Source organism: Sorex araneus, chromosome 6 (assembly GCF_027595985.1).
Source record: "Sorex araneus isolate mSorAra2 chromosome 6, mSorAra2.pri, whole genome shotgun sequence".
In the NCBI taxonomy this organism is placed as follows: domain Eukaryota; kingdom Metazoa; phylum Chordata; class Mammalia; order Eulipotyphla; family Soricidae; genus Sorex; species Sorex araneus.
In genome coordinates this window covers 150,440,207-150,464,816 of record NC_073307.1, presented here as the reverse complement: position 1 = coordinate 150,464,816, position 24,610 = coordinate 150,440,207, and the positions used below count along the sequence as shown (strand labels likewise).

At 39.1% G+C, this 24,610-nt stretch overlaps 1 protein-coding gene across 1 annotated transcript; it reads right to left on the bottom strand.

The window, feature by feature from the left end:
* Window positions 1-6,147: 6,147 nt before the first annotated feature.
* LOC101537431 (olfactory receptor 4C15-like) lies at window positions 6,148-7,083 on the bottom strand. Its single transcript, XM_012935862.2, has one exon. It carries the CDS (start codon window positions 7,081-7,083, stop codon window positions 6,148-6,150), a length of 936 nt encoding a protein of 311 aa, XP_012791316.2.
* Between the last annotated feature and the right edge of the window lie 17,527 nt (window positions 7,084-24,610).

Sequence of the window (24,610 nt, the reverse complement as noted above, 5' to 3'; positions counted from 1 at the left end):
TGAAACTAATGTGCTTATCCTGTGCTAAATACAAAATCTTGTGCTGAAGATTTTAAATATCACAAACATTCCACAAGGAATTTTGTGAAACTCTAATCATTTTTATATTCCCTTTGATATCAATTATAAATCTATATACCCCTAGAGAAAGAAATTTATTCAACTCGTGCACTCCTAGAAGATTCTCTAATTTTGGCTACCTTCAAAACCGTGTTTATAATGAGCTGGGAGTGCCTTCAGGGTGGCTCAGGGATCCCTGAGGCCATGATCTCTGGAATCTGGCTATTAATTTTTCCCCTTTTGGACAGTGGGGGATATCTAAAGATACACAGAAGTTATTCCAGGCTCTGCACTGGATATTACTCCCGGTGGTGCTCTGGGGACTGTGTGTCATACAGGGGATGGAACCCAAGTCAGCGTGAGCAAGACTAGCTCCTTATCAGCTGTACTATCACTAGGGCCCCCACTGGCTATTTCTTAAGGTTATGAAATTGGACAGTTTGCTTCCCTGGCATTCCATAATTTATTATCCAATTTTCCATAAAAAAGTAATCCTTAATTCAAATCCCCCAAATAATACAAATTCATGTATTAATTTTTGCTATATAATACATTCAGCACTAGATAAAATATTACAGTTTCACTGGAATCAACTTATTTTTATTTTATATCCACAGTAAAAATTAAGTGTATTTACAATGTACTGATACACATGTATGAGTCCTATTAAAGGGTGTATTCAAAATCATAGAATTGAACACTATTAATATCTCCCCCACAACTTCCATACATAAATTGCATTTTAATCCAGTTTTACAACTTGACTCAAAGAAATTTTTACGTCTAACTAGACTTATGCATTTAGACTAGATTAATGCATCATTGACTTATAATCATCTCATAACTCTATTATTTTGAGATTTCTTACTATTTTAATATTGAATGTAGCTTGGATAATTTACCTTTCAATTTCAACTATTATGTTCTTAGCATCAATGGAATGTGTAATATACTATTTTCCATCTCTATAATTTTGATGAGTGAACTACCTTTATTTAATGTTTTGCTAGATACTTACCTTATTTTAAATTAAGATGAGATACAGCTGATTCAAAAACAGCTGAAAGATTCAGTTATTTAAATATACCTGCTTGATTCTGAGGTATAAGTACTCAGCTTTTTGTATTATCAAATGCATACAAAAATAAGTTAATTTCCTTTGAATTGAAACAGACTGCACTGTAACTTACATAACTTACTGCATTTTTTTGACTTCCCTGTCCCATTTTTTAGAGCTTTTGTATGTTAAGTGCTAGTTCTATATCAAAACTCTAAATTGTAGTGGGGATTGTGGGGTGATAGGAGGGAAATTGAGGACACAGGTGCTGGGAAATTTACACTGGTGGAGGGAAGGAACACTGTATATTTGAAACCTAGTCATGTACAGCTTTGTAAGAGTCTGTCTTGCAGAGATTCAATAAAAAAATAAAAAAAACGCTCTAAATTATAAGCAACACTGAATCACAAGCTTCTAATTAAAAATCTTTATTACAGAGCCTCAAGTATCTAAATTATCAGTGTAGGAAGAAATATTTTTTGGATGCCAGAGACATGAGAAATTCAGAAAGAAAAAGTACTGCTGAGACAAAGGCAAAGTGATGAATATGCTACATTTTACCTAATTTGCATTTAACTCGAAAATGAACATAAGTATAGAAAGCAGGTGTACGCTTTTGAAATAGCAATTATTTCAATCACTCCGCCAAAAGTTTTCCTTCTTGTAAGCAATATTTATTGAACGCTTAAAGCATCTCAAATGTTGTCTTATTGATACTAAACGCAAAATGCTACAATGTTTTCCTTGAGTTTATAAAGATTATAATCTCTATTCAAAGTGAACAATCCTGAGACAGAAAGTTTATGTATTAGCCCAGCATTCCCAGTTAAGCTATAGTTTTTGTATCTTACAGCCTAATTTTATAACCTAAAGTTCTATTAAACTTGAGCATTTACAGTTTTATTATACATTCATTAGCATTTACAGTTTTAAGTTCTAATCTTCAATTTGAATTTCTTCCATAAAATACAAAAGTGTAATTATGAATCTTACCATGTGTCAGCTGATTGAAAGTTCTGGTTCTGGCAATCTCTAATTCTCCATTAAGTGACCAACAAGTGACTGTTGGGTCCACATCTTCTTCCTACATCAGAGAGAAAGAGGAAGAGCAACTCTAGCTGAAGATGAAGAGAATGTTGCCTACTGCTTGTGCAGCACTGTCTTGAACATGGTTTGGGGAAGGAGGGAATAAGAAATCAAAGTTTCCTTTTCGGTTGATTTCCCACTGGAACTGAGGGATGTTTCCCTGAGACATCATGAACCTATAGAATTGCATCTTAATTCTCCCTAAGGTTGGGAATTTCCCACTTGTATGATTTCAAAGACTTTTGCCTGTTTTGGTTTTCTCAAGTGCTGGTAAAATCTTATTTCCCTGAGCAATTATAGTTTTATAGCATATGTATATCTGTGCTTGTATTTCCATATGAATATGCTTTTCTTACCCCAAGGAATAAAATATTGGACATATGGAGATGTAATATAATTTTTGTGATAAAGGATAAAACTTCTGCTTGCTTATAAAAGTGACAGGTCAGAATTCTGAGATAAGGCTCTATAATCAATCTGTAATGTGAAAGAGTTATTACTGTGCTATTTCATGTTTAATAGTAATAAAACTAGAAATTTTGATAAGGAGTATACATTATATTAATAATTTCTATTATTCTCAGTTCATAATCTTCATTCTGCAGAACTTCAAAAGTAATATATACTTTTTAGACAATAAAACATTTTTCTCTTTTAATGCTTTATAATGAAAGTTCTCTGGTGTTTACTCCCAATCGAATGTGGGAGAATTAAAGTTTAATGCACCTAACCCCTCTTCGAAAAATTAAGTGTCCATAAATATGAGCATTTACCTAGGGAACTCGATTATATTCTGCTAACCTCTCTGTTCTATTCCAGGACCACAGAGTTTTGATAACTATAACTTTGTAGTATAATTTAATGTCTGGACCTATGATCCACTCATTTAAAAAAAATTTCCCTCTAAGACTTAGTTTTTCTATTTTAACTATTATGGCCATTAACTTGCCTCATTGCTATTTAGGACACAGGAGGTTATATTTTGGCTTTTGTTTTTTTTGCCCACAGTCATGACATTCGAGGTTTAATCCTAACTGAACTCAGGAATCGCTCAAGTATACAATGAGAAAGTTATATTGGAATTTTTTTAGTAGAAAAACTTCAACCTTTCCTAACTCAATTGTCCACTTACCTAAAGACAGCTAGTCTTCAAATAAAACATTAGGATTGTTCCGAATATTAGTTTAGACTAAAGAACAAGAGACATTGTATTAACCTCCAGCTCCAAATGGAAATCAAATAATATCTTAAAACTATAAAGACTCAATTAATTAATGGTTCACTTGTATCACTTGTCATCCTGTTGATCTTCGATTTGCTAGAGTGGGCGCCAGTAACATCTTCATTCGTCCCTGCCGCTTGCTAGTGTAGCCCAATGATATCTGCTCACTCCAGGAACACGAAAGGCCTCAAACCATTTGTTTAGGGTTTTGACGAATAAGTCTGACCATCTTGTAGGTGAGCGGCCACACAGTCTTTTGACGTCCCGTGGAATCCAGTCGGTAACAGCTCTAGTCTAGCAGTTGTCTAAATTGCATTACATGTCAGGCCCATCTGATTTTTGATGCCTTGCCAAATGAGACATTGTCCCTGATTCTTGACTGTTGATGGAGGTCAGAACTCTGGATTTTTTTCTCTCACTTGAGTGAGACGTGACACTCCTAGCATATCTCTTTCGATTTCTCTTTGGGACAACTGAATAACGTTCTAATCCTGTTTTCTTAGGGCCCAGGTCTCTGAGGCATATGTTAGTGTAGGAAAAACGGTAGAGTCTAAAAGATGTGCCTGGAGCTGGAGCTTCTTTGTCATCTTAACCACTTTTTGACGCTCTTGAAGGTGTTCCACACTGCTCTCTTCTTCCTGTGCAGTTCTGACACCAAGTCTTTCAGCATGTTGAGTTCTCAACCCAAGTACACATAGTTGCTACATTCGGAGATGTTCGTTCCATTGAGAGCAAATCGAACATCAGGGATTAGTTCATTTTTCATGAACATTGTTTTGGTGAGATTCAGCTGCAGTTTGACATTTCCACACTCTCGGTCAAAGTCTGCTAGCATTTGTGCCGCTTGGCTAATGTTTGGTGTTATTAGAACAATGTCATCAAGGAAGCGGAGATGGTACAGTTGGCGACCATCTATCTTCACTCCCATTACTTCCCATTCCAGTCATTGCATGATGTTATCGAGAGTGGCACTGAAGAGTTTCAGTGAAATGATATCACCCTGCTGAACCCCTGTCTTTATGCACCATATTTGATGAGGTCCAAATATGGTGTGAACCATGGGAACACCTGTAAGGGCAATTGGAGGCCGCCCTAAAAGCCTCCATCCATCTCAGAGAGCCTGGCAGTTACCAAGAGTATCCTGCCCACACAGCAGAGCCTGGAAGCTACCTGTGTCATATTTGGTATGCCAAAAACAGTAATTGATGGTTACAAAAATTAAATGCATTTAATTCCCATAGAGAAATAGAATGCAGATAATTGTTTCCTTTCAGGACGGGGCAGTAAATCAGAGTTCCAGAGTTTCTTTTAAATGTCCATTGTCCATTGCCTATCTCTCATTTATAATTTACATTTTGGATATGAATGGGAACTCAAATTTATTTTTCTTCTTCTGACGAATTTTCTTAACCTGGTATCCTCCAATTTCATTCAGATTATTGAAAGCAACAGAATTTATTTTTCTGATATTTGAGAAATATTCCATGACATATATACATATGTAATACATATGTAGATGGTAGGCAGAACTCCAAAGTCCTGGGTGCAATTTTTTGATGTTTTTATCCAACTCAGCTTTTGAGTAGGGGGTTTAGGATATTGTGCTCCTCAGGTCTGGCCATGCTGAGGATTAGTCAGGCCTGTGGTGCTTGAAGGTCTCCATGGCAACATTCAGTGGTTCTGGAAACCTCTAGGTGAACGCTGAATGATGCTCAGGAGTCCATGTGTTGCCAGGGATTAAAAAATCAGGAGAGGGCTGGAGCAATAGTACAGCAGGTAGGGAGTTTGCCTTGTACACGGCCCACCTAGATTTGATTCCAACCATCCCATATGGTTCCCTGAGCACTGCTAGAGGTAATTCCTGAGTGTAGAGCCAGGAGTAACCCCTGTTCATCGCCGGGTGTACCCCCCCCAGAAAAATCAGGAACATGCCAGCCTTTTGCCCTAACCACAATAATACCTCTTGGCATGGTATAGAACATTTTTTCATATGGGAGAATCATTCTTTTCAGATTCTGTCATTATTCTCTATATATCTTGGCTAGTAAACATTTGTCAGAGGTTTTGTGAAGGAAACCATCACCCAATTCAGTAAATTATTTTAGCTCTAGCAGCTTTTTGAGTTCTGAAACTTTTTAGTTTGATGTAGCAGCTTTTGTTTATGATTTTGTATGAGTGTACTGATGCCTGTAATGTTCCCCTGAGATAAATGTTCATAGTTTTGTCTTTTGTCAATATAATTTATTGATTTAGGTCTGATATAAAGGGATTTGAATCATTTTAAATTACCTCTTCTATATATTTCTTTTTTTCATCATTGGATTCTAAAAAGAATGTGAATTGACCCATCATTTAACTATTGATGAGTGACTTTTCAGAATCTAGAAAACACCTAGAGTGAACATATATTTCCTGAATCTCAAGTTAATAAATTTTTTTGCATGACAAGACCTATGTAAAAACGACCTTTCAAATAAAGAAGTCTGGGCTGGAGAGATAGTACAGCGGGTAGGGCGTTTGCCTTGATCCCAGCTGAGCCAGGTTCGATCCCCGGCATCCTATATAGTCCCACAGCACCACCAGAGTAATTCCTGAATGAAGAGCCAGGAGTAACCCCTGAGCATTGCTGAATGTGACCCAGAAAGAAAAAATTAAAGAAAGAAGACTTCTAGTTAATCTATTCTTTTACAATTAATTTTATTTTTCTTCAAACCATAAGGCTTTATTTTTCAACCGAAACAACCATTACTTTATTCCACAGATTCTTCATGGCATTTTTCACTTCCTTGTTTCTGAAAGCATAAATCAAAGGATTAAGTAAAGGAGTTAGAACACTGCAGAATATCTCCATTATTTTGTCAAAGTAATAAGAAGCTGGAGGCCGCGCATATTCAACTATACATGGAACAAAGAACAAAACCACAACAGCGACGTGAGCTCCACAGGTGGAGAGGGCTTTCCTCTGTCCTTCAGTGCTGTGGTTTCTCAGGGAGAACAAGATGACACTGTAGGACACAAGCAACATGGAAAAGATCAGGATGCAGAAGAATCCACTGTTGGCCACCACCAAAAGGCCAAAGATATAAGTATCAGTGCAGGCAAGTTTCAGTATTTGGTACAAGTCACACATAAAGTGATCAATGATATTGGGGCCACAGAAAGGAAGTTGAAAAATAAAGAGAATTTGTATAATGGAATGCAGAAAGCCCCCTGTCCAGGCTACTCCAATCAAAATGCCACAGAGCCTTGAGTTCATGATAGAAGTGTAGTGCAAGGGTTTGCAGATGGCCACGTACCGGTCATAGGCCATGGCTGTGAGGACAATCACCTCTGCCCCTGAGAAGAAGTGCACAGCAAAGATCTGGGTCATACATCCTCCAAAGGAGATGGTTTTCTTCTCATAGAGACAGTCTACGATCATTTTGGGGGCACTCACAGAGGTGAAACATGCATCCAGTAAGGACAGGAAAACCAGGAAGAAGTACATCGGGGATCCCATGAGTGCTGGACTGCTGATGATGGTCGCCACTATCAGCAGATTGCCACAGACCGTTGCAATGTAGATGAACAGAAATATAATGAACACAATTTTCTGTACATGTGGTTTCTCTGAAAGTCCCAGGAGAACAAACTCGGTTACAAAGCTTTGGTTTTGCATGATCTACCAGGAAGCACTCCAAGCTACTACACTGAACATTAGCATCTGCAATTATAAGAATGAAAAGGTTACACCAGACAGGTTTATTGTCACAGTCATCCACTCACTTATTCATCCATGCTGTACTTTATATTTTATGCTTCAGTTATGATTGAAATGATTAGAGCAAAAAATTGTTACAGGTGATAGTGAGAGTTTCTGGGAAGTGAGGTTACTAAGTAGCAAAATAGTATAAGAACGATGATAGCGTGAACTTCTGTAGAGGAGCAAACCCACGTGTGAAAGGTTAGGAGGCAATTTTATCCCCGTTGTCAACCTAGATCACTTAATCATGGTTCCCCCGATTAAGTTGCTCACAGGGATTCTGCAGCCACGTTCTAATTCTGAGGAGCTGAGGACGGCTGTTCATTGGTCATAATGAGCGTCACCTTGTAACAGCAGGCATCAGATGCCAGGAAGTCCCTGATCAGGAGAAAGCCTTCTCTAGAAAACGGTGAAAAAAAAAGGCTTCAGAGGCATTTCAAAACCACAGAAAGCACAGAGTAATTCCTGGTATTTTTTGAAGTGAAGGACCTTTAAGATGAATTACTCAGGTCATATTAAAAGGAACCTCTTTCCTCAAATGTTGAACTCTACATGTGTACAAACACATAACAAATCAGTATATGTTGGTTTATTTTTTATTATTTTAAAATTAAAATTTTAAGGTAAACATATTACAAATATTAATAAAATTATTATATCTACCCCTTTTCTTCTCACTTATTTCACTCAGCATGATATTCTCCATGTCCATCCATCGACAAGCAGAGATAGAATGACTGCACTCATTTGTGAGACATAAAAGAAATAGTATAAGAATAATATCCATGGTCAAATAAAAAGGGTCCAGGAAGAGTGGTCAACGGTTGGAAGCTTACCACAAATGTGTGTGTATGTGGTGGGGTGGTGGAGGGGGGAGAAAAGGGCAAAGACCAGGTAGAATAGAGAAGAGACCAGTGACCATCACAGTTGGAAGTTGATCTCTGTGGAAAAGAACTGAGTGTTAAAAGTAGACAAAAGAATATAGAAAAATAATCTTTCAGTATCTGTATTGCAAACCACAATGACCAAAAGGAAGGAAATACAGAGAGAGAGAGAGAGAGAGAGAGAGGAGAGAGAGACAGAGAGAAAGTGGCAGTGGGAAGGGAAACTGGGGACATTGTTGGTAGAAAATGTACACTGGTAAAGTGAAGAGATGGATGCTGGAAAATAATATAACTGAAACCCAAGCATGAACAATCTTGTAACTGTGTATATCATTGTGATGCAGTGAGATACAGTGATACAGTACTACCTTTCAAAAAAGGTAGCACTTCTGCACCGCAAGAGATACATTGACCAGAATCCAAAGACTATCCACAGAATGGGAAAGGATATTTACACAATACCCATCAGATAAGGGGTTGATATCAATGGTATATAAAGCACTGGTTGAACTCTACAAGAAGAAAACATCCAACCCCATCAAAAAATGGGGCGAAGAAATGAACAGAAACTTTACCAAGGAAGAAATACGAATGGCCAAAAGGCACATGAAAAAGTGCTCTGCATCACTAATCATCAGAGAGATGCAGATCAAAACAACCATGAGATACCACCTCACACCACAGAGACTAGCACACATCCAAAAAAACAAAAGCAACCGCTGTTGGAGAGGATGTGGGGAGAAAGGGACCCTTCTTCACTGCTGGTGGGAATGCCGACTCGTTCAGCCCTTCTGGAAAACAATTTGGACGATTCTCAAAAAATTAGATATTGAATTCCCATTTGACCCAGCAATACCACTGCTGGGAATATATCCCAGAGAGGCAAAAAAGTACAATCGAAACAACATCTGCACATGTATGTTCATCGCAGCACTGTTTACAATAGCCAGAATCTGGAAAAAACCCGAATGCCCCAGAACGGATGACTGGTTGAGGAAACTTTGGTACATCTATACAATGGAATACTATGCAGCTGTTAGAAAAAAGGAGGTCAAGAATTTTGTAGTTAAGTGGATGGGCATGAAAAGTTTCATGCTGAGTGAAATGAGTCAGAAAGAGAGAGACAGACATAGAAAGATTGCACTCATCTATGGTATATAGAATAACAGAGTGGGAGACTATCACCCAAGAACTGTAGAAATAAGTACCAGGAGGTTGACTCCATGGCTTCGAGGCTGGCCTCACGTTCCGGGGAAAGGTCAACTCAGAGAAACGATCACCAACTACATTGTAGTCGAAGGCCATGTGGGGGAAGGGAGTTGCGGGCTGAATGAGGGCTAGAGACTGAGCACAGCGGCCACTCAACACCTTTATTGCAAACCACAACAGCTAATTAGAGAGAGAGAACAGAAGGGAATGCCTTGCCACAGTGGCAGGGTGGGGTGGGAGGGAGATGGGATTGGGGAGGGTGGGAGGGATGCTGGGTTTACGGGTGGTGGAGAATGGGCACTGGTGAAGGGATGGGTTCCCGAACTTTGTATGAGGGAAGTATAAGCACAAAAGTGTATAAATCTGTAACTGTACCCTCACGGGATTCTCTAATTAAAAATAAATAAAATTAAAAAAAAAAAAAGGTAGCACTGTAGCAGTGTCCTCCCATGAGCAGGCACCAGTAACACCTCCATTGTGAGACTTGTCACTGTTTTTGGCATATCAAATATGCTAAGGATAGCTAGCCAGGCTCTGCTGTGTAGGCGGGATACTCTTTGTAGCTTTTCAGGCTCTACAAGAGGGATGGAGTAATCGAACCCGGGTCGGCCGCATGCTAGGCAAACGCCGTACCCGCTGTGTTATTGCTCCAGTCCGCAAGTGAGTGTATTGGGGGTGGGGGGGGGAAATGATGCAGGTGCTGTTAGAAAAGCTGAAGTGATGAAATTTGCATATAAGTGGATCAAATGGAGAGTATCATGCTAAGTGAAATGAGTCAGAGATAGAGGGATAGACGTAGAAGGACTGCACTCATTTGTAGAATATAAAGTAACAGACTGGGGGATTAACACCAAGGATAGAAGAAGGATAGAGAGAAGGAATAGGAGGACTGCTCCACAGCTCAGAAGCTGGCCTCATGCTGGGGAGGTAGGGGGGCAAAGCAGCTCAAATAGAGTAGGGATCACCAAGTAAAGGAAGCTTTGGAGGATCCACCCACTCAGGAGGGTGGATGTGTGCTGAGAGTAGACTATAGACTGAGCACGATGGCCACAAGCTCTGCTGTGCAGATAAGATCCTCTCAGTAGCTTGCCGGGCTCTCCTAGAGGGGTGGAGGAATCGAACCCAGGTTCACCGCGTGCAAGGCAAACATCCTACCTGCTTCACTATTGCTCCAGCAATCATAAAAAAGTAATACTATAAAATACTATCACGACTTATAAGTAGTACCAGCAAAATAATTAGTGAAGCACTATTGCCTAAACAGCTACCAATCTTATTTATTATTATCCAAATTTACCTGTCAAAAACTCATTCCTTTATATAATTACTTCAAACAGAGAACAGATGTTTCTCAACCCAGGAAGGAACAAGGATCCAAGTTTCTAAGCAACAATTCATGTCTGTCTAGACTTAAATATTTACTTTCTTATTTGGGAATTTTATAATTTTCAGATATCTCAGAATATAGCTCTGCACATTTACCTACATATTTTCATTATTATATTCTTAATATTAATGGAATGTTAAAATCCCTTATTTGTGTCCAACTCTATATTTTTAATGAATATGATACTTTTTTTTTGCTTTTCTAGGATTTAGTTCATTTTGAGCATATAGAAAAAGACACAGCTAATGCAAAATTAACACAGAGATTTTGATACTTTAATATACCTGATCAACTCTGAGGCATAAATATAAAACTATATGTATCAACAGGTGCATTCAAAGAAAGTTTTCTTGATTTACTTGTAAGTGAAAGACTTTCGTTCTGTGATTTATATAACATATTATTGCGTTTCATGTACTTCACAATCCTGTTTGCCAGGACATTTTCTAAGGAAATAAAGTGTGATGTTCTATATGAAAAACTCCTGAAATATAAACAACAGTGAATCACATACTCCAACATTATTACTCCTTATTATTCAACTTCAGAAATCTAAAACACCGGAGTGGGAAAGATTTTTGGAGGGGGTTTTGATAAATGAGAGAATTACAGTAAATATAAAGTACTAATCGAGGCAAAGGCCAAGTTGTGCATATAAGACATTTTATCTAATTCATATTTAATTTGAAAGTGAAGATAGCTACATAAAGGTTTAGGTCTTGAAATAACAAGTATTTGAAACACTCTAGCAAATGTTTGCCTTCTAGTATCTGTTATTTATTGAGTGCTTAATGTCTTATTGAGACTAGAAATAAATTTTTTCTTTTCCAAATTACTGAAGATTTAAAAGAATATAGTCCAAACTTAAACAGAATAATCCTGAGGCAGAAAAGTTATGTTTTTAGTCCAATTATTCATAGTTAAGTGATAAACTTAATTCTATTAAACTTGAGGTCTTCATGATAATATGTATAGCTTTTCGTCCTAAATTGCAATATGAAATTTTCTCTTTAAATAAAAAACGCTTATTATTACTCTTACCATAACTCGGCTTATTGAAATTTCTGGTGCTGGCAATCTCTTATTTTCTGTAGATAAACGTGTATTCAGAGACTGGCTATAAAGTGAAGGGTGTTCCCAACTTGCGTTTCTACATCTCAGAGACAGATAAAGAGCATTTCTGGGTGATGATGCAGAGAATTATTCCTATTGCTTCTGCACCACTGTATTGAACATAATTTGGGGAAGTGGGGAATAAGAAATCAAAGTTTTCTCCTTCGCTGATTTCCCACTGGAATTAAAGGATGTTTCCCTGAGACATCAGGAATCAATAGAATTGACTCTCAGTTCTCCCCAGAGTTGGGAATTCCCCACCTGTATGATTTTCAAAGACTTTTCATTCTAATTTGGTTTTCTCAAGTGTTTGCAAAATATTTTGTCCCTGATCAATTATATTATTTTTTTATCATGTTTGTATATGCACCTGTGTTTCTGAAAAGATACTTTCATTATCTTCAGGAATAGAATACTGGGTATACAGAGATGTAAGATAGTTTTTTCTCTGTGTGGTAAAGCATGAAACTTTTGTGTACTTGTACAAATGTCATACCAAAGTTCTTATATTAGATCCAGCATCAATATGTAATATGAAAATGTTGTTATTAGTGCACTAAACCATGTTGACTAAAGTATATTGAAAGTTGTAAATTTTTATAAGATGTATGTATTTATTGAATATACTGCTATTCTCAGTTCTGATCATCAAACTACAGATCTTGAAAGCTAACATTTTCTACACAATAAAATACTTTTATGTTTTTCAATGTTTTGTAACAAAAAAATTCCTTATCTGTTTACACTGATGTAATATATGGTGGAATCAAAACTTAATGCAATTATACCCTCTCCTGAAAGTTAACTATCCATACATCTGAGAATTTACCTCTTGTATTTCGATTCTATTCCACTAGTCTCTCTATTTTTATTATAGTGCCACACTGTTTTGATAATAAAACTTTACAATATATTTTAATGTTAGGGAATGTGATGCCTCCCATTTTTATTTCTTAGAATTTATTTGCAAAACAATTGATTATAAGTCAGAATAAGATCAGGATAAATAAGTACTGATGAAGACAAAGACAAAGTGGTACATATGCGACATTTTTACCTAAATTTTATTTTATTATTTTTTTTTAAATTTAATTTAATTTAATTATTATTTTTTGCTTTTTGGGTCACACCTGGCGATGCACAGGGGTGACTCCTGGCTCTGCATTCAGGAATTACTCCTGGCAGTGCTCAGGGGACCATATGGGATGCTGGGAATCGAACCCGGGTCGGCCGCGTGCAAGGCAAACGCCCTACCCGCTGTGCTATTGCTCCAGCCCCACCTAAATTTTATTTAACTAGAAAATAAACATAACTACACACACGTAGGTTTAGCTTTTGAAATAACAAGTATTTTAAATACTCAAACAAATGACTTTCTTCTAGTTCCTCATATTTGTTAAGGGTTTCATGTATTTCAAATATCTTATTGACACTATACATACAATTTTATAATAAATAAAGAAGCTGAGTGAGAAAGGTTATGTAATCAACCCAAGTATTCATAGTTAAGTGATAGACCTAATCTATTAAACTTGAGGTCTGGGTTATAACACTGATAGTTTTAAATACAGCTTAAAATTCTTAAAATACAAAAGGATTAATATGATTCTTACCATGAGTCAGTATACTGAACTGTTTGGTGCTGACAGATTCTCTGTGAGTAAATGTATATCTAGAGGCTGGCCATGAAGGAAAGATTTTTCCCATGTCCTGTTTCTATATCTCAGAGAAAAAAAGGAAGCACATCTTTAGGTGATGATGCAAAGAATGTATCTTAATGCTTGTGCAGCATTTACTGAGCATAGTTTGGAGAAGAGGAAAATAAGATATCAAAGTTTTCTTCTTAGCTGAGTTCCTACTGGAATTCAATGATGCTTCCCTGAGATACCATGCAGCACTGTAGCACCATCATACCACTGTTCATCAATTTGCTTGAGCAGGCACCAGTATCATCTCCATTGTGAGACTTGTTGTTACTGTGTTTGCCATATCAGATACGCAACAGGGAACTTGCCAGGCTCTGCTGTGATGGCAGGATACTCTTGATAGCTTGCTGAACTCTCCGAGAGGGATGGAGAAAATGAACCCAGGTCAGTCACATGCAAAGCAAACGCCCTACCCGCTGTCTGTCAACCTGCCGAGGGTTGGAAATTGCCCATTTGCATGATTTTCTAAGATCTTTAACTGTGCATTTATTTTCTCAATTGTTAGCAAACTCCATACATACTTGTTCAATTAAAGTTTTTTAATCATGTTTGGATCTGCTCTTTGCTTCTGTTTGAAAATTATTTTATTTCCTTAATGAAAGAATATTGGATATACAGAGGTGGAATATAATCTCTTTGTGATAAATAATCTAATATCTGCATTTTAAAATAATGTCAGAGCAGTGTTCTGCAATGTAAAATATGGGGATTAATGTGCTCATTTGTGTTTATTAAATAATAGTAAAAGTTATAAGTATAAGGAGTATGTATTAAGTAAATATCCTTTGTAATTCTCGGTTCATGACTCATCATCAACTTTATCTTTATTTTACTTATATATAATTTTTGTTTTTTGGGTTACATCCAGTGATGCTCAGGAGTTATTCTTAGCATGCACTCAGGAATTATTCCTGATTTCTGGGGAACTATATGGGATGCTTCGGATAGAACCCAGGTCAGCCACATGTAAAGCAAATGCCCTATCTGCTATACTATCACTCCTCCCCACCCTCATAAAACTTTAAAGCTAAGATATAATTTCAGACTTAGTTTAAGTTCTATTGGCAATATCTAAGCATTTGCTTCCATTTGCCATTGTCTATTCTCTTCCTTTGCTTGTTCAGACTATACACATGAGCAAGACTGATATTTGTCTTTCTTTTTCTAACTTCACTTGCATTGACAGCCTGCAGTACCATTAAAGTTTGATTTCATCTTTTCTCATAGTTAAGTAGTATTCAATTTTGTGTATATATTACAATATATACACATTTTTAACCATATATCTGTGGTTGGGCACTTGGATTGATTCCAGGTTTAGTTTATCATAAATAGTACTCAAAGAACATCTTTGTGTTTATATAGATATATGTGTGTGCATGTATGCATAATGGTTTTTTTAATTTCTTTATAGACAGCTAAGAGTGAGCTCACTGGATTATACTGAAGTTCTATTTCTATTTATTGAGAAGTCTGCATGCTTTTTCTCTAAAGACTAAGCCATATACAGTGCCATCAACAGCAAATGAATGTTCATTCTCACTATACTTTGACCAACACTGTGGTTTCCAGATATTTTTATATAACCATTCTTACTGGTTTGAGGCAATAACTCCATTTCAGTTTCTTTCCTTGATCACAAATGATAATTAAAATGTTAGTAGGAGAAGAGTAGGCAGATCTCAGAGATTCTGGAGGAAACTTTCTGCAATACTTGCACAAATGAACAATTGGTTCCCTTCTAGGGGCTGAGGGTGTACACTTCTCATTCCCTGCCTTCTGGGGGTTATTCAGTGGTTCTACGAGCAGCGGGGCTAAACCTAGTGATGCTCAGGAGGTCATGTGTTGCTAGGGATTAAACAGTCAGGAACAGGCCAGCCATGTGTTCTATCCACTGTACTATCTCTCATCATGGTAGGACACACTTCTTACATATGATTATTAGACATCTGTATGCCTCTTTGGAGAAAATTGTCTGTTAAGCTCCTCCTTCAACATTTGTGTTTATCTGCTTTTTGGTGTTACATTTTGTGAGTCCTACCAAAATTTTGTATTGAACTTTAATTCATTTTCAGTTATCATATATGGTGGAGAAAGTGGTCCTGTCTTTCCTTTCATGCGAAGCTAAGGTTCTCTTCCAGCAACATTCACTGGACAACAATCCTTGTTCCACTTAATGCAACTCACTTTTTCATAGACAGTTAACCTAAAAGTCTCCAAGAAATAAACTCAAAATGTCTTCAGCGAGTGGCTACAGAAGCAAAGACAATAAAAACAAATGACACGGGGCTGGAGAGATAGCACAGCGGGTAGGGCGTTTGCCTTGCACGCGGCCGACCCGGGTTCAAATCCCAGCATCCCATATGGTCCCCTGAGCACGGCCAGGGGTGATTCCTGAGTGCATAGCCAGGAGTAACCCCTGTGCATCGCCAGGTGTGACCCAAAAAGCAAAAAAACAAAACAAAACAAAAACAAATGACACTACATCAAATGAAAGGTTTTTCACAACAGTTGAAACTCAAGCTACAAGAAAAAGGCTTAATTAATGGGAGAACACACAATACATTCATAAAGGACTAACATCCGAGATCTATTCTGCACTCACAAGCTCAACAACAAAAATTGCCACCCAAAATTGGATGAAGACACACCCAAAAGTAGACAGTCAGATGGCCAAAAAGTATTTTCAAATGCTCATTATAACTTAAGAATATGGAAATGCAAAACAGTACAACAATAAGAAACCTCTCAAGCCAATCTGCATACCATTCTCTCATTAAAAAGTCTGGAAACAGGAACTGGAGCAATAGCACAGCGGGTAGGGCATTTGCCTTGCACACTGCCCGACCCAGGTTCGATTCCCAGCATCCCATATGGTCCTCTGAGCATTGACAGGAGTAATTCATGAGTACAAAGCCAGGAGTAACCCCTATGCATCGCTGGGTGGGACCTAAAAAGAAAAAAATGGTCTGGAAGCAATAATGATTGACTGTGTTGAGTTGAGAGAAGCATCCTCAATCACTGTTGGTGAGAATGTAATCTGTTTCAATCCCTAATGAAAGCAGTATGGAGAGCTTACCTTAAAGAGGAAGAATATAACTTGCTGAGGTCTTCTCCTGGCCTCTGTTCAGCACGCTCCCTCATCTAGCAAGTGGTCACCACACAGGATCCTGAGGACAGGGCTGAGCTTCCCTCCAGCTAAGGGGAGGGGTCTGAGCAAATCTTGCCACTGCCTCCTCCACAGAGAAATGAGAAATAAGCACTGTGGGGGTCCTGTAAAGCAGTTCCACATTTTTGAGAGACATCAATCCTTTATATAGGTTGAAGAGGGTGGTGGGAGAGTACAACTGGTCACGTACACAGGGTGATCAGAACAAACATGCTTTCTATCGATAGGGTCACACCTTCACCACACACTCGCCAGAAACATCCTGTCCCCAGGTAAGGTCGACCTGAGATAAGTAGGCTTTGCAAGAGGCTTCTCTTGAAAGCAGACCTAAAGGTGTTGCTGAGCCCAGGGATTAGTGTTACACTTCAAAGCAGACCAAAAGGGGCTTTTCTTGAAACTTCTCCCCTTTTTGTTTTATAGGAGGTGGGAATGCAAGGCTGTGGAGGACATATCCAGCAGCCTCAGGTCCCAAAACAGGGGTCAGGCCTGTCTTAGGTTACCACCCTAGTAAAGCTCTGGCTCTCAGTTCCCTGGTCAGGCTAGTGATAGCATGTACAACATTGAGTCCCAACGACTAGGCTGCTAACTTTACAGTCAGCGAAACAGGTTCTATCTGAATTACCCAAAGGGGTACCCCCAAATTACCCAAAGGGCTAGAGTGATAGCAGGTAGGGCGTTTGCCTTGTACGCGGCCTACCTGGGTTTGATTCCTCAGTCCCTCTAGGAGAGCCCAGCAAGCTACCAAGAGTATCCCACCAACACGGCAGAGCCGGGCAAGCTCCCCATAGCATATTCAATATGCCAAAAGCAGTAACTCAAGTCACACAATGGAGACATTACTGGTGCCTGCTCGAGCAAATCGATGAAACATGGGAGGACAGTGCTACAGACAGTGCTACCCAAAGTGGATACCTTTTAAGTCAAGAGTAGAATACACTTATTCAATCACCTCTGTAGAATTAGAATCTGATTCTTGTAAAAAGAAAGTTACAGAAACATGGTTTTCTCTCCACCTTCATTTTAAAATTGCCAGATGGCTTAACAAACCTGGCTCATTCATTTACACAAATATAGCAAAATCGGAGAACTCTCCACTTGGGGTACCCCATTACTGAGAAGTCCTAGGAGTTAACTAAAGACTGGAGACACACCAATAATGGAATTAATTTTTATCTGGCACGTCAGAGTAACCCAGGCTTAGCAATGAGATGCAATGATCAGGACCCAAGATGAACTGGACATGGCCTCGAGCCTTTCAGGTTGAACTGGATGTGGCCTTGGGTCTCATTTTCCAGAGAGGCCGAAAGAAGTCCATCCCATCCCTTCTTCAGGGTTAGGAGAGATCCTGCTTCCCAGTTATTCATTGTTGCTGTTTTTGTTTTGTTTTGTTTTGTTTTGTTTGACTCTAATAATAGGGCCCAAGCTCAGTCAGTCATTGCAGATTTCCAGATTTTCAGAGATGATTTCCAGTATTTCCTTGATCTTACTTGCCTCTAGCAACCCCCTGAGGTTTGTAGGGTACTTGAAACAGTACCTGTTAAATACATGTTACTGTTGTTTAGACCAACCCCTTGACCATTTTCCTGGAAGAGGGCTTTGGGGTCCCATAGCTGATCTTTCTGTCTGCATGGGGGATAGACCCAATTACAGAGAAGAAAGACTTATCTGGATTTATGCAAACCAACATAGTGCCATAAAACATCAAGCATACTGGGAGCCAAAGAAGAGAAAAGCAAACATTTCACATTACTCACAATGAGATACAATACAACCATTTGCTGTGGGTCCTAGTCCAAAGAAACTAAGATCTGTAGAGATCGAATGTACAATTTAACAAGATGTCTAATACATTTAGTTCCATGTTGATATTCAAAAGGTTAACAATGCTCACTATTAAAGATTTTAAAACATAAAATCCCAAACTGTAAGAAAACATAGATAAAAGAGGGTTAATATATTCTCAAGATTTATACATTTTACTTACCTATGTTTCTCTTCAATCTTTGCTCACTTCATTACTTTCAGTGGACTGCATTTTGTATTTGATTTCATTTTATTATTAAATGAATTTAATCTCAATATTATTTTCCTCTCCAGAATACAACTCAAATAATCATATGTGCAGTTCAAACTTGAATTTTAAACAATCATGAAAAGTCAAACAATAAAACCAAAGGAGGAGTAAAGTTTTAGATTGTCTGAATTTGTCTCAGTATGAAGTACCTTCTAGTTTTCTATTTTATCTCCCATTTCCTTTCATAATTCTTGAGACAAAACTCTTCTGCAAGAATGCTTTAACCTCGAAATTCCTTTTACCACAAATACATATTTTGTTGTATGGATATACTTAATTCAAAAGGCATTCAATTTTTTTTATATTTGTATGATAACATTCTTTTTATTGTTATTTTTATTTAGTGAGTCACAGTGAGGGTATAGCTACAGATTCATACATTTCGTGCTTATTTTTCTCTCATGAAGTGTTCGGGAGCCCATCCCTCCACCAGTGTCCATTCTCCACTACCAATGAATGCACTATCCCTCCCACCCCCCAGTCCCATCCCCCCAACCCCACCCCACCTCTGTGGCAGGGCATTCCAATTTGTTCTCTCTCTCTCTCTGTCCTTCTGGCTGTTGTGGTCTGCAATAGGGGTATTGAGTGGCCATCATGTTCGGTCACTAGTCCACTTTTAGCACACATTTCCTTTACCAAAAGGGATTTCCAATCACATTTTATTTGGTGTTCCCTTCTCCATTTGAGTATGACTTTCCCCCAGCATGTGAGGCCAAGTTCCAAGCTATGGAGTCAACCTCCTGGTATTATATACTACTATTCTTGGGTATTAGTCTCCTACTCTGTTATTTTATATTCCACAAATGAGTGCAATCTTTCTATGTCTGTTCCTCTCTTTCTGGCTCATTTCACTTAGCATGATACTTTCCATGTTGATTCACTTACATGCAAATTTCATGACTTCATCTTTTCTAACAGCTGCATAGTATTCCATTGTATAGATGTACCAAAGTTTCTTTAACCAGTCACCTGTTCTTGGGCACTGGGGTTTTATCCAGGTTCTGGCCATTGTAAACAGTGCTTCGATGAACATATAAGTACAGATGTCATTTCAACTATACTTTTTTGTTTCTCCAGGATATATTGCAGAAGTGGTATTGCTGGATCAAATGGAAGCTCAATTTCTAATTTTTTGAAAAGCGTCCATATTGGTTTCCAAAGGGGCTGGACCAGTCGGTATTCCCACCAGCAGTGCAGGAAGGTCCCTTTCTCCCCACATCCTCTCCAACAGCGGTTGCTTTTGTTCTTTTGGATGTGTGCTGTTCTCTGTGGTGTGAGGTGGTATCTCCTGGTTGTTTTGATCTGCACCTCCCTGATGATCAGTGATGCAGAGCATTTTTTCATGTACCTTTTATCCATTTGCATCTATTCCTTGGAAAAGTTTCTGTTCATTTATCCTGCCCATTTTCTGATGGGGTTGGATGTTTTCTTCTTGTAGAGTTCAACCAGTGCTTTATATACCCTTGATATCAACTCTTTATCAGATGGGTATTGGGTGAATATCCTTTCCCATTCTGTAGATTGCCTTTGTATTCTGGTCACTGTGTCTTTTGCAGAGCAGAAGCTTCTTAGTTTATCTCTGTTTCTACTTGATTGCTTAGTTCTGTGTCCTCTTTGAAGATACCATTAGCTTCAATATCCTGAAGGGTTTTGCTGACCTTTGAACCATCAATTTCTAAGAAACATGAGAAAACCTTTAACAATTTCAGAAGGATATAACTTGTATCACTTGTCATTCTGTTGCTTATCAATTTACTCGAGCGGGCACCGGTAACATCTCCATTCATCCCTGCCACGTGCTAGTGTAGCCCAATAGTGTTTACTTGCTCCAGGAACACAGAGAGCCTGAAACAGTTCTTTCATGTCTTGAGAAAGAAGTCTGACCATCTAGTAGGTGGGCGGCCACACGTTCTTTTATTTTTTATTTTTATTTTTTTTTGCTTTTTCGGTCACACCCAGTGATGCTCAGGGGTTACTCCTGGCTCTGCGCTCAGAAATTACTCCTGGCAGTGCTCGAGGGACCATATGGGGTGCTGGGGATTGAACCCAGGTTGGCCACATGCAAGGCAAACTCCCTACCCACTGTGCTATCTCTCTGGCCCTGGCCACTCGGTCTTTTGACATCCCTTGGAATCCGGTTGGTAACAGCTCTAGTCCAGCAGTCATCTCCAAATCACATTATGTGTCCAGTCCATCTGATTTTTGACACCTTAGCAAATGAGACAGCGTCCCTGATTCTCGATCATCGATGAAGTTCGAAACTTTAGATTCCTTCTCTCACTTGAATGAAACATGATATTCCAAACATGGCTCTTTTGATTTCTCTTTGGGAAACCCCAATAGCATTTTTATCCTGTTTTTGTGGGGTCCAGGTCTCTGAGGCATATGTTAGTGCAGGAAAAACAATGTAATCAAAAGGATGTGCCCGGAGCTGGAGGTTCTTCATGCTCTTTACTACATCTTCGATGCTTTTGAAGGCATTCCACGCTGCTCTCTTCCTCCTGCGCAGCTCAGGTGCCAGTCCTTTGTCATATTGCGTTCTCGACCCAGGTATACATAACTGCTGCATTCGAAGACGTTCATTCCATTGACAGCAAATGGAACGTCAGAAACTAGTCATTTCTCATGAACATTATCTTTGTGAGGTTCAGCTGTAGTCTGACCTTTCCACACTCACGGTCTAAGTCAGCCAGCATTCGTGCTGCTTGGCTACTGTTTGGTGTCATTAGAATGATTTCATCAGTGAAGCAGAGGTGTTTATAGTTGCAGACCATGTACCTTCACTCCTATTCCTTCCCATTCCAGTCACCGTATGACGTTCTCAAGGTTTGCACTGAAGAGTTTTGGTGAAATGGTACTGCCTTTATGTCGATGATCACTTCCTTGTAGAATGATGAGATCCTGGTGGTGAATTTGTAATACAGATCATGGAGTATCCTGATGTACTGAGTTTGTTTGACTAGGGCTTTGATGACTACTTCAGTCTCAACAGAATCAAAGGCCCTCTTTAAATCAATGAAAGTTAGACAGAGCGGCATCTTGAACTCTCACAAGACCTCAAGGAGCTTAGTCATCATGTTGGATATGGTCAATCATGCTGAATCCTTTTTGGAACCTAGCTTGCTTGCATGGTTGTCCTTCATCTAGTATTCTGCCAATCCTATTCTGGATAACTTGAGGGAATAGCTTGTAGACGATGAACAACAGGCAGATTGGGTGATAGTTGCAGATGTCATGATATCTCCCTTCTTGTAGTGGGAATCTCCCTTCCCAATGGTCCTGCTGGTTTTCCATTGGGACAGAACCTTGCCTTCAGACAGGTAGCATGTGAAGAGCTGAACCAGTGTGTTGATGAGTACTGGCGGCAGATTCTTTAGGTGTTCAGGTCTGACGTTGTTTGGACCAGGTGCTGCATACTTCTTTACCAATGAAATGGCACATCAGATTTCAGAAGGGAGAACGCTGGGAAGGACATATCATCCTGTGGAATTTGGTATGTGGGCAGGTGGACGTGGCTATCAAAGAATTCCAAGTAGAAGTTATGGATAACCTTTTCAATTGCCCATCTGGAAGATGTGATAGATCCATCAGGATGTCAGAGTGTAGTCATCTTGGTCTTATAGTTGGCAAAGGTCAGGAGGGCATTGCAAATACTTTTCCTGGCTTCTGCCACTTTGACCAACACTGCTGCTCTTCTCTCTTTGAGAAGAGAAGAGTTTTATATCTCCTTTATAGCGTCTCTGCACAGCTTTGTGAGCTCGGACATTAGCTTGTGATTGCCTGAGGCTCATGCCAAACTACATTGGTGAATGAGCTCAAGAGTTTCTGAAGACGGGCGTCTTTTTGTGACTTTCTCTCGGTATTCCTCGCACAATCATGGAGGTGCTGAACCAGTCGACCATATTCCTTGTCGATGTTGTCAACGATGGCATCTCCCCATATTGCTGCGATAGTGTCAAAATTTATGAAAGCATAAGGAAACTTTATTTCATAGGCTTCTGTACCTATGTTGTTTGTTAAGTGACCTTAAGTTTTCATTAAAATTGTCTGAGGCTAGTAAGATAAAGCCTTGCCTTCTCTGAACTCTTCTCTCACTTTAGTTTCTGGCTCTAGTTCTGTAGCTTTTCCTAGATAGTAGAAATCTTGAAATTCTAAAAATTTACAGCTGTTAATAACTATTAATATTCTTCCAATAATAAATTTAGATTGATAATTTAAATTTCTCTGTAGGAGTCACATTATTATTAGAAATCTTTGTTTAAACCTGGTCTAACAAGTTCCAAAAATGCCTAGATCTTTTAAATTGCTGGGCTGCATGTCATTCTGACCTTTTTTGATGATTTTGCTTGCCCAGGTCTAAGAATTTTTACGACTGACTTCAAACTGACTCTAACACTCAAGTATTCCACAGAAACAGACAGACAGGCAGACAGACAAAAGACTGGCCAAAAGCGCCACACGTAAATATGCACATGTATACAGTTGATCAATCGATCTGACCCTTCAAAAATGGCAGGAAGAAAACTAATATGGACTTAGAATGGAAGGGGCAGTCCCCAGGGCCAAGCTATTTATGGGAGTTGGCCCCTTTGTTTCCCAATCTAACCAGCCAGCTTCCTGCTTGTTATAAAAAAAAATGCATCAAGAAAGCACTTTTGTTGACATAAGCCGGCAAAATAAACTATGACAAAGTTGTTGAAAGCTAAGATGGTCAGATGCTACCGTTTTTATTGATTAGGGCTAGTTTTGAGGCAGGGAGCTAGTATTTCTTATCAGACATGGAGATAGGCTGCCTTAGTGACACACTTATTACCTGCCTTTTAGTATTTTTTTTTCTTTTCCGTGCAAAGAGGTCTCCTACTGGGACACACAGGACTTCCCAGACCTCAATAACCTGCTCATCAGAGAGATCAAGGCCCTGACTTTGTAAGAGTTATCTAAACGCCTTAAGGGCAGAGTGTCTAACCCCATGGAGAGAATTTCCCATGATGAAGACAGAACAGAGTATAGGTGCAAGTGTCAAGGAGAAGAAGGTCACCCTTCCACAATCAAAGGCCAAAATGTAGGGGAAGTATGTGGTGCTTAGAGACAAGTGACCTAATCGATGTGCAGTTTGTCCTCTGCAGGGGCAGGGTCTTTAACTGGGAGACACTTCTGAGACCCCCTCATGTTATCACGGGAGACTTCTCGAGGTGAACACCCTAGTGGCTTTTAAGTGCTTGACCCATGCCCACTTATTAGGGGTCAGTGTTGTGGGGTTGACTCCAGAAAGAGAAAAAGGGAAGACCAGTGAAAGATTTGTAGATAATAGCAATTAAAAGGAAGATCATCAAAATAGTCCAGATAATAGGAGCAAAGAATGAAAAACATACATCAGAGATGACAGAAAAGTAATTTGTGTCCTCGAGACACTTAAGGAATGCCTTGAGAAACCGATTATTCCCTGGAAGAAGCTTATGATCCATTGCAGAAATAGGAAATCCATGAGGTATTTCTGTAAGTGTGCCCAATCAAGAAGATGATAGAAGATGATAGGTGGCCCCAGCCCCACGTTGGGCACCAGATCTTGAGGGCTTCTCCTGCCCTCTGTTCAGCACGCTCTCTCGTCCAGCAAGTGGCCACTGCTCAGGGTCCTGAGGGCAGGGTTGAGCTTCCCTCCAGCTAAGGGCAGGGGTCTGAGAAAACCTGGCCACCACCTCCTACACAGAGAAATGAGAAATAAGCACACAGGCACAGTGTGGGTCCTGTGAAGCAGTTCTACTTTATTGAGAGAGATCAAACTTTTATATAGATTGAGGAGGGTGGTGGGAGAGTGAAACTGGTCACGTACACAGGGTGATCAGAACAAGCATGTTTTCTATATATAGGGTCACATTTTCACCCACAATTGCTAGAAACATC

Excerpts from the sequence above, each read along its gene's own strand:
- LOC101537431 (XM_012935862.2), bottom strand. The coding sequence starts at position 7,083 with ATGCAAAACCAAAGCTTTGTAACCGAGTTTGTTCTCCTGGGACTTTCA.